We start from the raw sequence: 12,715 nt of genomic DNA, 5'->3' as shown, positions 1-12,715 counted from the left end.
TTCAGCAGAGCTCCCTGCCCTGCTGCTCTCTGCAAGGTCTCTGCCTGCCCAACTTGCTCCAGGGCCCCCATGCCATGGCCAGGAATGGGGGAGGAGGCAGCAGGGGCAGATGCACACCCATGCTTAGTATCCCATCATTTCTGGCCCTGCTAAAGAGCCAAGCCAGGACCTGTTCAAAATTCAGTGAAAGGGTCAGTTCCTGTCAGGGAAGAGGTCTCAGAGCTCTGCTGACAGCACATGAAATGAAAATTTAGCACAAAGGACTTAGCTTGGTCTCCTTACCTCTCTTCCTTTTCCCTCTGCTGTGAGCTCCTGGTTTTTTCTACTCTCCTCATCCCAGCCATTGCCAGCATTCCCAGTCTCCTGCTCTCCGCTGCAAATCTTGCTTGGCATGGCAGAAGGAGAGCTCCTCTGGATGGGAGGCAACGGCTTGGAGGGAAGGAGCATCGAGGGACTTGCCAGGGAAAACCTCTTGGCAAGAGGGTAGCCAGTCAGATCTGCAAAGTGGAGACACAAAATATAAGAGAGTCCACAAAGTAAATCTAAAACATGTGAAGCTCCGTATTTCATGGGACAGATTCCTTGGAAGCTTCTAAAGAGCTGCACAGGGAAACATGCTCCTGCAGGCTGCAGCTTGAAGCAGACCAGGGGGAAAACCCTGCCCCACTTCCACAGAGCTACCACAGGAGCATCCTGGCCTCTGGGCTGCCCTGGGACAGCAGGGAGCCCAGAGCCCTGTGCTCTCCAGCCATGGCTCAGCTGCACATGCACCCTGCTGCTGCTCTCCCTGCCCCACAGCTGAGCAGCCCTACAGCTCCACGGGGCACTGCCAGCAGCACAGCTCATTGCAGGGGCACATGCAGGCCACAGCTGTTCCCTGCCAATGTGCACTCTCTGGGCTGCCACAAGACCCTTCCTCCCAACAGAGAGCGGCCAAGCTCCCACCTCACCTCTGTGTGAGGCTGAGCCACGCTCACAAGGGAACAAGTGAGTTCGGTGAACTCCCGTTTTTACAATCAATCCATCTAATGGGTGAGGCATGCAAGGGGTGTTTTCATTATTCAGAAGATCTCTCTGCTTTTTCTTTTCATGCAACTACCATCACTAGAATTCCTTTGAAATGTATGGAGCTGGCAAACCAGGAGAGAAAGCTTCTACAACTTTGCTTATGTGTTGTTCATTACCCATCCACTACTTTGAAATCCCTTTCCTTCTAAACTGTGGGCAACCCACAGTAGTCAAGAGAATTTGACAATTACAACCCAGAAGTAATTGCTTTTCAAAGCTAGAGTTCATGGCCTTTGTTTCAGTAACTCCCACTCAGTTCCAGGTTGGGTTTTATTGCTTCATTGCTTTTCTTTCTCTTCACAACAGAGGAAGTGCTGACACATGAACAATGGCACCTCATGTTGGAAGAAGCTTTGCAATCCAGGTTACATGACCCCAGTACTCAAGGAGTCTACATTTGCAGGGCATAAACTGGCCATTCAATTGGAAATTGCCACTTTTGCTGTGCTTCGTTGCTCCATGGGTTTTTCTCCCTGCATTCTTTCATGCAGACAACAACCAACCAACATAAAACCCAAAACCAACATAAACATGATCTGCCACAACACGTTTCTTATCTTGGCTAATACTGCCAATTTAAATTTTCTGAATGGGAAGAGTGGAGGGCAGGTGATTCTGAAATGCCCTCCAACAGAGCTGTTAGAAGTAAGAGAACTAATTTTTTACATTATTTCACAAAGGGGAAAATAAAAAGGCAGCCAAGCAATACAAGACGAACACATCTTTTAAAACTGGATACTTTCAGCTGGTATATTGCTCTGAGGGAGCAAAAATATCACCTGCTTACAGAGCAATACTGGTCACTTGATGCATTAAGTATTGCAGGTGCATACCAGCAATGAAGGAGTCATTCCAAAGGGGCCATACCCAGCATTTGGCAGAACTAACCCTGAGCAAAGGGACCAGGGAATCTGATCCCTTTTTCTGAATCATTTCTCCAAGTCTCATCTCTCCTATCTTTACATGCCCATAGATGCCAAAGGAACAACAACAGTGTCAATGAGCCCTACACCTTGAAAGCATTGCCGGACATAGATGTGCCAGAGACTGCATTTTGTCTGGCACAATTCCACTTGTCAGGGATCAGGCAAGGCAGGGACAGGGACAAGGCAGGAGGCATCTCCTCCCCAGCCTCAGCCTGCAGCACTGACACAGGCACAGACAGCCAGGGAAGAGATTTGTCATTGGGAACCTGCCACAGGTGGCTTTGGCCTTGTGCTGTCAGAGGATGACAAACTCACACCCTGCCTAGGCTGCAGCCATTTGGAAGTCTCCTTCTCCTTCACTGGAAAATTCAAAAGGACTTTCCATCATAAGAGATTTCCCTATTCTTCCCAGAGCAAAACCATGAATAACCCAGTGCAGAACCAATATCCATGAATCTCCTTTAAATCTAAAGGAGTTCAGACCAGAAAATACCCAAAGGAATGGTTTTCTCTTTCAAAAGCAGGAGGAAGGAACGGGAATATTTCTCATTTCATGCTAAATGCCTTCTTTTTCTACTCTAATTTTGACACAAGAAAAGCTGCAGGGACATAAAAGGCATATGCAGCGTGGAGCGGAAATGTTTTCTTTTTTGCGCTGCAGTTCCAGAATCCCAAGGTACCACTCAAGCTCCTGCCACTCAACACTTCACACTGGAAGAATTTTCACTCCACCACCAGAGAACACACTCAGGGACTGGGCTCTGGGAGAGTCCACTGAGACCATCAAGGAATTGAAATTAATTTAAAGACTTTTTTTAAAGAATGCATTTTAACCAACCTTTCCAATTGTCAACTCTGAGTCAAATTCCCAATGGTCATTTTAGGACAGACGTGCCCTGTACATACCTGCATGCTCTGGGGTCTTCTCCTGGCTTCTGCTGCTGGGTCTTGGCCTGGAGAAAATGGAAGACAAAAGAACATATGAGGAGCTAGAAGGAGAAGGGAGGGAATGGGCATACCATGAAAGAGGCAAACCTTCTTGGCATGGTCACTGTGATGAAGGAGGAATTGCAACACATAAACCCAAGAGGATGCAAAGGTGATGCATTGTCCTTAAGCTTTCAGTTCCTGGAGTCACACAGAACTGGCCAAGCTCTGGCTGAAGTAACAGCCAAGTCCAGCAGGGGACCCATCCTGAGACACTTTGAAGCCCTGCCTCCCCTTCCCCAGCACCACCTCTGCTCTTGGGGCATTGCTCTTGGGTTTGACATTGGATGGGCAAAATGCGGAATATTCAGAGGTTTGCCTAAATACATGGGAGACTGTGCCAAATCACCACAGGAGATGGGAAGAGTGAGGTGAAGAGCACACTGGAGCAGCAGACACCTTGGCTTACCTCATCTCCTGGGACTCCTGCAATTCCATCTGGGGAGAGCTGTGCACAGACCCAGCAGCACTGCCCACAGGGGGAATTCCTGCCTTGCACAGACGGGGGATTAAAGATTTTCCCAATTGTCTCTTCTTCATTTCCCCACCCTTGGAATACAGCAAGGAGGTCTGGAAAGAGTAGAACACAGTGCTCAGATCAATCATCCACACTTGCCCCCTTTGATGCCTCAAGAATTTTATCAATGCTCTTAACTGGGACCTGGTAGGAAAAGTCAAACTGATGCAGCAGCTTGGCTGTGGATTGGGAATGCAAAGGGAACTGGACAGGGAGAGACCATGTCCCACATTTCCAAGCTCTCCCCACCTTCTCACTTCCCTGGAAATGCGACTACATTCCCAGCTGACATCCATACGTTTGACATCAAGGTGTTCTGGGGTGCCACTGCCTCCCCTGGCCTTTTGGATGCCATGGCAGTGGGTTTAGATCACTCTTCTCTCCCTGCCCCTAAGGTGTCTCACAGCCAGTGCTGATCTCCAGCCAAATCCCCACAAAGCCATTCTGCAGCATGTCCAAACCTGCTTGTCTCAAGCCCCTCATTCCTTCTGCTGCTGCCCTTCCCTCCTACACTTCCCCAGCAGCCTTGGAGCCCAGATGCTGCTGCTGAGCTCTCGGGATGCTCGCTGCTCTCCAGCTCCCACACATCCATCATCTCAGCCTCACTGCCATTCAGGAAGTTCAGCAGAGCTCCCTGCCCTGCTGCTCTCTGCAAGGTCTCTGCCTGCCCAACTTGCTCCAGGGCCCCCATGCCATGGCCAGGAATGGGGGTGGAGGCAGCAGGGGCAGATGCACACCCATGCTTAGTATCCCATCATTTCTGGCCCAGCTAAAGAGCCAAGCCAGGACCTGTTCAAAGTTCACTGAAAGGGTCGGTTCCTGTCAGGGAAAAGGTGTCAGAGCTCTGCTGTGTCCTGGGTTGACTATATGATGCTTTTATCCCCAATTGTCTTGTTCTGTTTATACTGAATAATAAGTTTTACACCTTTAAGACTCTCTTCCAGACAGTGAAGAGGGGAGGGAAGAAGCGCGAAGTTTGTTTTCAGACTGCTCTCACTCCTCCACATTCCTGCTCCTGGACTGTGTTGTCTGCGGATGGACAGACAGCCGGACAGTGCTCCTTTTCCCCTTTTTTTCTGCTTTTAGTTAGTTTTAGCTAGCTGAGGCAAAGAAGTTCCCTGGAGTGTGATTTTTTTCCTTTTTTCTTGGACCTGTTCAAGCCTGCTCTGGACTGAATACCCAGAAGAGCACCGGCAGCTCCACCTGTGGCCCCCTGGCCAGGCCTGCGCCGCGGCGTTTCCAGCACCAGAGACTGGTCAAAGACTGAGTGAGCCGAGCTGCAACCCGGGGAGGGGACTGTTCTGAGTTTGCTTTCTTTGGAGCAGTGAGAAGTTTTATTGTTTAATATTGTTTGGGTTCTATTGTTTAATAACAGGTTTCTTTCCACTTTTTCTCCAAGGAGATATTTTCTCCCGAACAGGTTAGAGGGGGCAGGGGCAATTGAATCTGCTTTTGTAGAGAAGCCCCTTTGGGGGTTATCTCCCAAACTTGCCCTAAACCAGGACACAATGCCACCCAGACAGACAGTGCCCAGGGAATCAGTGCCCATAAGGAGCCCAGAGGAGTCCAAAACAGCACACAAACTCTCTTTCCACACTCTGTGCCTCTTGACTGCCTCTGCTTAGTAGCTTTTTTTCTTCAGCTTGCATGACGGCAATTTCCCCCTTCATCTCAAGCAGCCTTTTCTCCTGCTCCCTCTGTACCTCTGCCAGGAAGTTTGCCCGTTCCTCCAGCTGCTTCCATGCCTCCACATGCTGCTCTTCCAGTTGTCTCTCCTGATGAGGGGAACAGACACTTCCTGATGAAGTCCAAGCAATGCTCCCCATAGAAAGAAATGGAAGCTTCATCCCTCCAACAACCCCCCCACCTGGAAAGTGCACATGAGTTGTGACTTTGTGCCCTCCAGCAATGCTGTTCTAACCCAAAATGTAGAGGGAGTGTCAGCAGGTGGAAGGAAGGAGATGCCACCTTCCTTCCCTGCTCTCATGGCTGCCCGTTTTCTAGCCCCTCTCTCCTCAGCATTTCTGCCTGTTCTCAGAGGCTCGGTGCTAACATTCCCCCTGCCCTTTGATCAAGGAAGAGCTGCACATGGACTGCAGGATGAGGATGAGGCCAGCGCCTCGATGATCCAGTCACAAGGCAGGCCACCAGCTGAAATACCAGCAACACGGGGCCTCTTGCATATGATTCAGGCCCAAAGACATCTGTCCACCATGGGAGGACTGAAAGCAAGGAACCCAGTTGCTGGGACTGCAGTTGGCAGCAAGGTCAGCAGCCGCCTGCTGCATGGCACAAGGCTGTGGGGAAGATCCTGCCCCTTCGCTGCCATGCTTTGGGTGGCGATCACCCAGCCTCTTGGGGAACTTGGCTGATGCCCATCCTCAACCTGTGCATGCATATTCTGTCCCTGCATTGTCCTCTGGCTCTTCACAGGCCTTCAAGTATGAGCCCTTGAAGGCCCCTGCTGCCTGGCCCAGCAACGTCTGGCCTACAGCAGATGCTTGTGGCCATGTCACATACTCAGGCTGCTCTTCTGCTTAGCCAGGCCACCAAACCTGCCTGAAATCTTCAGGGGCCTCTTGTTTCTTACCAGTTCTTGCATGAGATTCGTTTTTTCCTCTTCCTGGGCAGAGTGCCAGAGTCTCAGAGCCTTGCAGCACTGCTCTTGTGCCCAGCGGAGCTGTTCAGCCATGTCTTCACATTGCTGCTGGCTGAGAGCTCTTACAGCCAGCAGCTCACGACGAAGGCCCCTCACATCCTCTGCAAACATTACACACAGCAGCAGTCAGACACTCCACAAGCAGAGCAATCTGCTGGCCTTAAGCCCTTCCAGTTTCAGGCAAGGAGGGACCTGCCCTCAGCTGCTTCACTGCTCAGAAGCCCTGGGCACAGAGCTGCCTTGGCAGCCACTGCACTGGGCAGGGCCATCAGCAGAAACAAAGCACACCAGGCTCTCACCCAGTATCGCCTCCTTGGCCTGCCTGGCCCTGCACACTTGGGCTTCCACACGGCTCCTGGCCATCTCCAGCTCCCATATGTGCTGCTGTGCCTCCAGCAGGCTGCTTTGCAGGCTCTCCTTCTCTGACCTACAAGGCGTGAAGATGAAGAGCAATTGCTCCTGGCACACAGGGGCAGCTTCTCCAGTAAGATGTGCCTTAAGATCCCTACACCTTAGTATGGAAAATGGCTTGCATGGAAACTCAGATACAGCAGGACTATTTTGCCACTTTACATAGCAAAGCAGGCCCCTCCAGGTGACTGGGCAGCCTTTCCTCATGACCTAGCCCAGCTCAGTTTGGTCTCAGCAGCCAAAGCTGAAATTGCTGTTGCCTGACCTATCACACACGGGTGTGCCCACCAAGTATCTGCAAAGGGACAAAAGCCCAGCCTCTGCTCACAGCCCTGAGCTCATCAGCACTTCCAAGTCACTCTGCAGGTGCAGGACAGAACAGGGCTCTTCTGGCTGACTCCTCAATGCTTCATGCCATTCATAGTGGATGTATAGGTACTTTGTTGGCCAGGCACTCTCTAAGTAAAAGGGACTAAAGGCATTCACCAAACCATATAGCAAAACCTTTGACTTCTAGCAGCATGAGTAGGAAACCAGAAGTAGGTTTCTATCTGCACAAGAACTCACTAGGAGGAGGGACAGATATCCGGCCAATTAAATTACTGGAATTGGATGAACAAGACCACTTGCTACCTTTATGTTTGGCTAACTAAGCCAGCAGTGCCCAAATATCTGGGCACTCTTTAAAAAGGAAAAAGGACCAGCCAAAAAGATCCTTGACAGGTTACAGAGGTGGCTGGACAAGTGGGAAAGAATCAGTGCGCAGCAAGAATCCCCAGACACTGTCAAGAAGTCACAAGACCTTTCCCTTCTGCTGCTGCTGCTCTTTGTAAGCAGTTCTAGGTTCTGCACCATCCTTCACAGGAGTCAGCTCTGCAGGCTCTCAAGATTTTCAGCATGACCCTCCAGCTTCACCTGAAGCGTCAGCACCCTATTCACAACATTCACATCTAAGAGCCTTGAATTCCAAAAACCCCATGTCAAACAACTTGGCAAGCAAAGATTGATGGTCAGATGCACTGAAGGAGAAAGCAAAACCAGAGGGAAACTTCTGGTTTCAGCAAACATCTGCACAGTGTCCCTGGTCCTCAATTCAGTGCCAAGTTGGCTTGCTTTGCACTTGTCACAGGAATGTGCAAGGGGTCCCAAGCAGGCACCCAAAAAATGCTTTGAGAGCTTGAGCTGGCAGAAAAGTAAGATTCACATCACAGTATCCTTCTCTTTTTGCTTGTATCTCTTTGTTTCTCTGTCCGACAAACATCTGGAGAGCACAGAGCAGGCAGTAAATCCTGACATAATGCTCACCACCTTTGTAACTACAGACCTTCAGTAATGTCCCACCCAGGGTCTCCTCCCTGCCTTTACCTGGCCTCTGCCAGCTGCTCTGAAAGGCCTCGCAGGTCCCGCTCCGTGGCTGCCAGTCGGGCTTCCAGGGCAGCGTTCTCCTGTGCCATCACCGCCTTCTCTCTGCACACCTGGGACAGGGTGTGCCCTTGGCGGGAGAACTCCTGCAGCAGCTTCTCCAGGCCCCTGTGGGCTGGCCGCTGCCGCCGGAAAACCTGGCAGTGGAGGGGCACCATTTTTCAAGAGGAACAACAACAACAACACAGGCTCGGTCTCAGCTTGCTGCCAGAAGCAGCATTCGGGGGGGTCTTGCTAGGACAAATCCCTCTCCCACAAGTGCTGCCTAGGAACAAGGTGAGCATACCTTTGGCACTGCCAGAGGAACAGCTTCCTTCAGCAGATCCCTCTGAGGCTGCCATTCCTCCGCTGTCGCTGCCGCCACTTCAGACACCCTCTCCAGTGAGGAGTGGCGCTTTCTCTCAAATGCAGCCAACTCCTTCCACCTACGGCAAGCAGACAGACAAACAAGCCTTTAATTGCAACACAGTCTCCTTGCAAGACCAGGACTGCATACCATGTCCCACACAAGGCAGTCTCAGGGGCTTCCAACAGCCCTCTACTTCCCCCTCAAGTGAATGCTGCAATTCCCTCCCTAGACCAGCATCTCTCTTTGTTGTTCATGTAGGTGAAAGTCACCACTGAGGAAGTCAAACAAGCTTCCAGAAGCCACAGAACACTTCCAGAAAGCTCAGGTACTCTCAGTTGAGTAACAGCTTCCTGCCTGCTAGCTCTTACACTCCTTTCTGATTACGGTGGATACTGGACTTGCAAAAGTTCTTCTTTGGCTAAGACATGCTTGCTAAGTCGAGATGAGTACTGCCACAATTACTCTTGCTTTCACTAGTGAAACAAGGAAAGAGCCTGCAAGCCATAGCTTGGGGAGGAGGTGGGGATGATTTTCCAATCCAGTTATCAAAGGATGGTTAGGCTGGCAGAGATGCCAGGAAGCCTCTAGCCCAGTCTTCAGTTCCAAGTACTTGGGGTCAGCATCTGGACAGGCTGCTCAAGGCCCCATCCAGCTGGGGTTCTGAATTTCCAGGGGTGCAATCTACACAAGCTCTCTGAGACACTTGTTATGCTGCATGACTGCCTTTGCAGGTCAATGCTTTGCTCTCCTTAAGCCCAGCCTGAGCCTCCCTTGCTTTTACTCTGGTCTAGTTTGGAATGCTTTTTGTCAAGGTTTAAGGAGTGAGTCCCAGGAGGCATCTGTGCTCTAGGTTGCTCAGCAGCCACACCTGCCCTGGGCTGCCTTCCCCCGTCTGTGCTCAGCAAGTCCAACAAGGAGAAAGCCAAATTTGTCCTTTGACACTGGGCCTCCTAAAGCCCAGCAACGCCCACCCCTGCTCAGAGAAAGCGAGAAAGCTCAACACACACCTGAACTCCTGGGCGCCGTGCACTCCGTCCGTGCTCTCCTGCCGCTCCGCCTTTCCTGCCTGGGCCCAGGAGTCCTGACTGGCAAGATCCTCTCCTAGCGGAACCTGCAAGGAATAGGCAGGGAAAAAGCACAAACAAGCAATCAGGAGCAGGGAAGTTGGCTCCTGAGAGCTGGCAGAAGCAGCAAGCAGCAGCTCACCTGAAGGCAAAAGCTGTTGTGTGGGGCTGTTTATGTGGTGTTCATGTGGTGTTTATGTCCCAACTAACCCTGGAGTTGTTCAGGGAGTATCTGAGTAGAAGCAGGGAACATTTCCCTGCTCAGCTCTGCTCAACTGGCTTCCCCTCAGGATTTCAGGCCTTCAAGAGCAGCCAACAGGAACTGCATTCCAGCCCTTCACAGACAGATTTTGTCTCTGCCATGCAGAGCTGCTCAGGAGTCTCCTCAACACACTTGGGTCATGTCAAAGTTAAGGGGGCAGTCGAAGCAGTGCCTGTAGGTACCTAGATAGGGCGTGGAGAGGGGTGGGTCCCTGCAGGCAACAGCAGCTCCTCGGCACCCCACAAGGCTGTGAACTGCACCTGGGGACCTCTCTCTGCTGACAGCAGGGAGCCTGCACAGGCTCTGTGCACAAAGGGGCTGACTTCCACACCAGTAGCACTAAAGGACATCATGCTACCGCTTCTCTGACACCAAGGCAAGTTCACAGTCCCTGTGAGAATGCCAGGAAAACGATGCCTGCATGTCAATTTTCAGATGCCATTTCCCACGGGTCAGTGGCTGGGCTGAAGAGTGAGGTCATGGCAGGACTCCAGCCCCCAGCATCCTCAGCCACAAAGGGCAAGGGCTGCCTGCTCGGAAACTTGCAGCTCTGCACTGCCCCAAAGCTTTGCACTCAACCAACCAAAGCTGCCACTGATTGCTGCAGGATGCTCAGGCCCTGGACTGACAACACCTAGAGGTTTGTTGTCCTTTGTGTCCCCTTTAGCCTCTGGAGGCAGAGAGCGAGCCAGAGGAGGTTCTGCTGCTGCTGTGGTGCTCTGCAGACAGGCAGCAGTGTGAGGGACAGGGAGTCACCTGTCATTTAGAACCTGATTTCTTCTGAGCTCTATTCCCAGCTGTCCTAAGCACAAGTCATGAATTTGGATAAAAGTGAGATACTCAGGCATTAAAACTCAATTAAAAAGGGCTGATAAGTCTAATGTTTAAACGGGATTGTGCATGCTTCTGCAGGAGATATTTCAGGCTGGCTACAATCAGCATGCAGCCTCCTGTCTGCAAAGCTTGACTTTCATTAGTTAAAACCTCCTCAGTGGAAAAGGAGGAAAGGGATGGAATCCTTCTAGTAGTGTTCATGCAGATGCTGATGTGGACTTTCTTTCAGCTTGCCAGGCTGACACTGTACTGCAACAGGCCAAGCCCACAGCTTTCTCCACACTCCTCAGACACCAGGAATGTCAAGGGTGCCCGTCCCACTCACCGAAGCGCGCGCTTGACTCCTTCCACCTCTGAGGCGAGCTGCCGGGGGCAAGGGAAAATGAACCAGGTGCTGTTAGAAAACTGTTTGTGCTGAGGAATCCCACAGAACAAGCCCACCCAAGCAGAGAGCATTCTCCTTTCACAACATCCCTCCAGGAGCAACACTTCTTTAACACAGCAAGCAAGACTGCAGGCCAATACCCTAGGCTGTGTCTACCTTTTGCTCGGCATTGCCACTAAGGAACTAGAAACTTGGCCGTGAAGATGCAAATTGTTCCTTAGCAGGCAGTGCCTACATTGGAGCTCATTTTCGAGCCTGCAGCTAAAGCAGCTTTTTTCTCCTCTCTTTCCTGGACTTGCTTTTTCTTTTTGTAAATTGCATGTAGCATGTGCCATGTGCTTGCCGTAAACAATTCCCTACAAAACCTTCCACCAAACCCCTCTCAGCACTTGCAGTTCTGTTGGGACACAGCACAGGCCCAGCTCTGGGCTTCAGGAGCACACACCAAGTGCTCGGCAGTTTGCCCTTCAGCACAGAGCCAATGGCTCTTGGAGCACACAGAGGGGGTCCAGTTACACAGGCACATCCTTGAAGGATGGAATGCAATCAAAAGATGCTTTTCCTCAGTTCTGGAGAGACCTGCATAGTTTTTAGGAGGATGCCTGCAAAGCTCTCCCAGTCTGCATTTTGGAGGTTCCTACACCCTGCTGGGCAAGAGACACCCCCGTCTCCAGCGGAAGCTCTTGACAGGAGCTTTACCAAACAAATGGCATCTTTATGCCATTTTTGTTCCAACGTGCTGCCCCAAGGGGAAAAACAACTTCTATTTACCAGCCAAATGAAGAAAAGCTTTCCGAGAAGCCGCCAATGAAAAGGCGCTTCTGACTGCTCTACGGACTCGCTCCATCCTTTGAGCAGGGCTGCTCGAGTCCGTAGGCCAGGAAACAACAATGGAAAAAAACCCCACTTGCACAAGTCCCGGGACTGTGCAAGTAAAAAGGGGGAAAACAGGACACTTGCACAAGTCCTGAGACTGTGCAAGTAAAAAGGAGAAAAACAGGACACTTGCACAAGTCCTGAGACTGTGCAAGTAAAAAGGGGGAAAACAGGACACTTGCACAAGTCCTGAGACTGTGCAAGTAAAAAACGGGTAAAACAGGACACTTGCACAAGTCCTGAGACTGTGCAAGTAAAAAGGGGAAAAACAGGACACTTGCACAAGTCCTGAGACTGTGCAAGTAAAAAGGGGAAAAACAGGACACTTGCACAAGTCCTGAGACTGTGCAAGTAACAAGGGGTAAAACAGGACACTTGCACAAGTCCTGAGACTGTGCAAGTAAAAAGGAGAAAAACAGGACACTTGCACAAGTCCTGAGACTGTGCAAGTAAAAAAGGGGTAAAACAGGACACTTGCACAAGTCCTGAGACTGTGCAAGTAAAAAGGGGAAAAACAGGACACTTGCACCAGTCCAAGGACTGTGCAAGCAAATACAGAGACAAAACAACACTGTCTGTAATCTGAGAACAGCTCAGACGAGGTGATCCTCCTGCAAGGAGCACACCAAGAGCTGCTCTGGACGCTGAGGCCTTGTGGGCACCAGGAAAACCTCCTGCTGACAATGCTGTGACGTGGCAGCCCTCTGCTGACATCACAATAGCAGCCGCTCTGGCTTGCTCTGTGAGTTCATGTATGGCAACCAAACCTTCCCTACAGCTAATGCAAAACAAAAGCCCCGAAAGTTCTCCTCTGCCCCAAAGGAGCACAAAACCCCCCTGCAGTCCATAACCCACAGCTCAAAGGATCCCAGAGTAACACAGAACAGGCACCAAGCCCATTCACCCTGTTCGCCAAGCTGAACACTCAGAAAGAGCCAGCATGTCAGGAAACCAA

The 12,715-nt window shown here is 51.0% G+C and overlaps 1 protein-coding gene across 4 annotated transcripts in view; it reads right to left on the bottom strand.

Moving 5' to 3' along the window:
• LOC135293020 (TOG array regulator of axonemal microtubules protein 2-like) overlaps positions 1 to 12,425 on the bottom strand; it is a 31,560-nt gene extending 19,135 nt beyond the window's left edge. Inside the window, exons 1-9 of one of the 4 annotated variants that reach the window (XM_064407023.1) lie at positions 11,656 to 12,425; positions 10,825 to 10,862; positions 9,347 to 9,450; positions 6,457 to 6,584; positions 6,089 to 6,258; positions 5,202 to 5,273; positions 3,391 to 3,551; positions 2,901 to 2,947; positions 283 to 497 (exon numbers count right to left, since the gene is read on the bottom strand). In XM_064407023.1, the coding sequence (XP_064263093.1) occupies positions 283 to 497; positions 2,901 to 2,947; positions 3,391 to 3,551; positions 5,202 to 5,273; positions 6,089 to 6,258; positions 6,457 to 6,584; positions 9,347 to 9,450; positions 10,825 to 10,862; positions 11,656 to 11,731 (1,011 nt within the window). In that variant the 5' untranslated portion in view covers positions 11,732 to 12,425. The remainder of the gene's footprint in view (positions 1 to 282; positions 498 to 2,900; positions 2,948 to 3,390; positions 3,552 to 5,201; positions 5,274 to 6,088; positions 6,259 to 6,456; positions 6,585 to 9,346; positions 9,451 to 10,824; positions 10,863 to 11,655) is intronic. The other 3 variants (XM_064407026.1, XM_064407025.1, XM_064407024.1) reach the window with 3 other exon arrangements.
• Between the last annotated feature and the right edge of the window lie 290 nt (positions 12,426 to 12,715).

Source organism: Passer domesticus, unplaced genomic scaffold (genome assembly GCF_036417665.1).
Source record: "Passer domesticus isolate bPasDom1 unplaced genomic scaffold, bPasDom1.hap1 HAP1_SCAFFOLD_63, whole genome shotgun sequence".
NCBI classification, from domain to species: domain Eukaryota; kingdom Metazoa; phylum Chordata; class Aves; order Passeriformes; family Passeridae; genus Passer; species Passer domesticus.
This window is presented reverse-complemented; position numbering and strand designations above follow the sequence as displayed.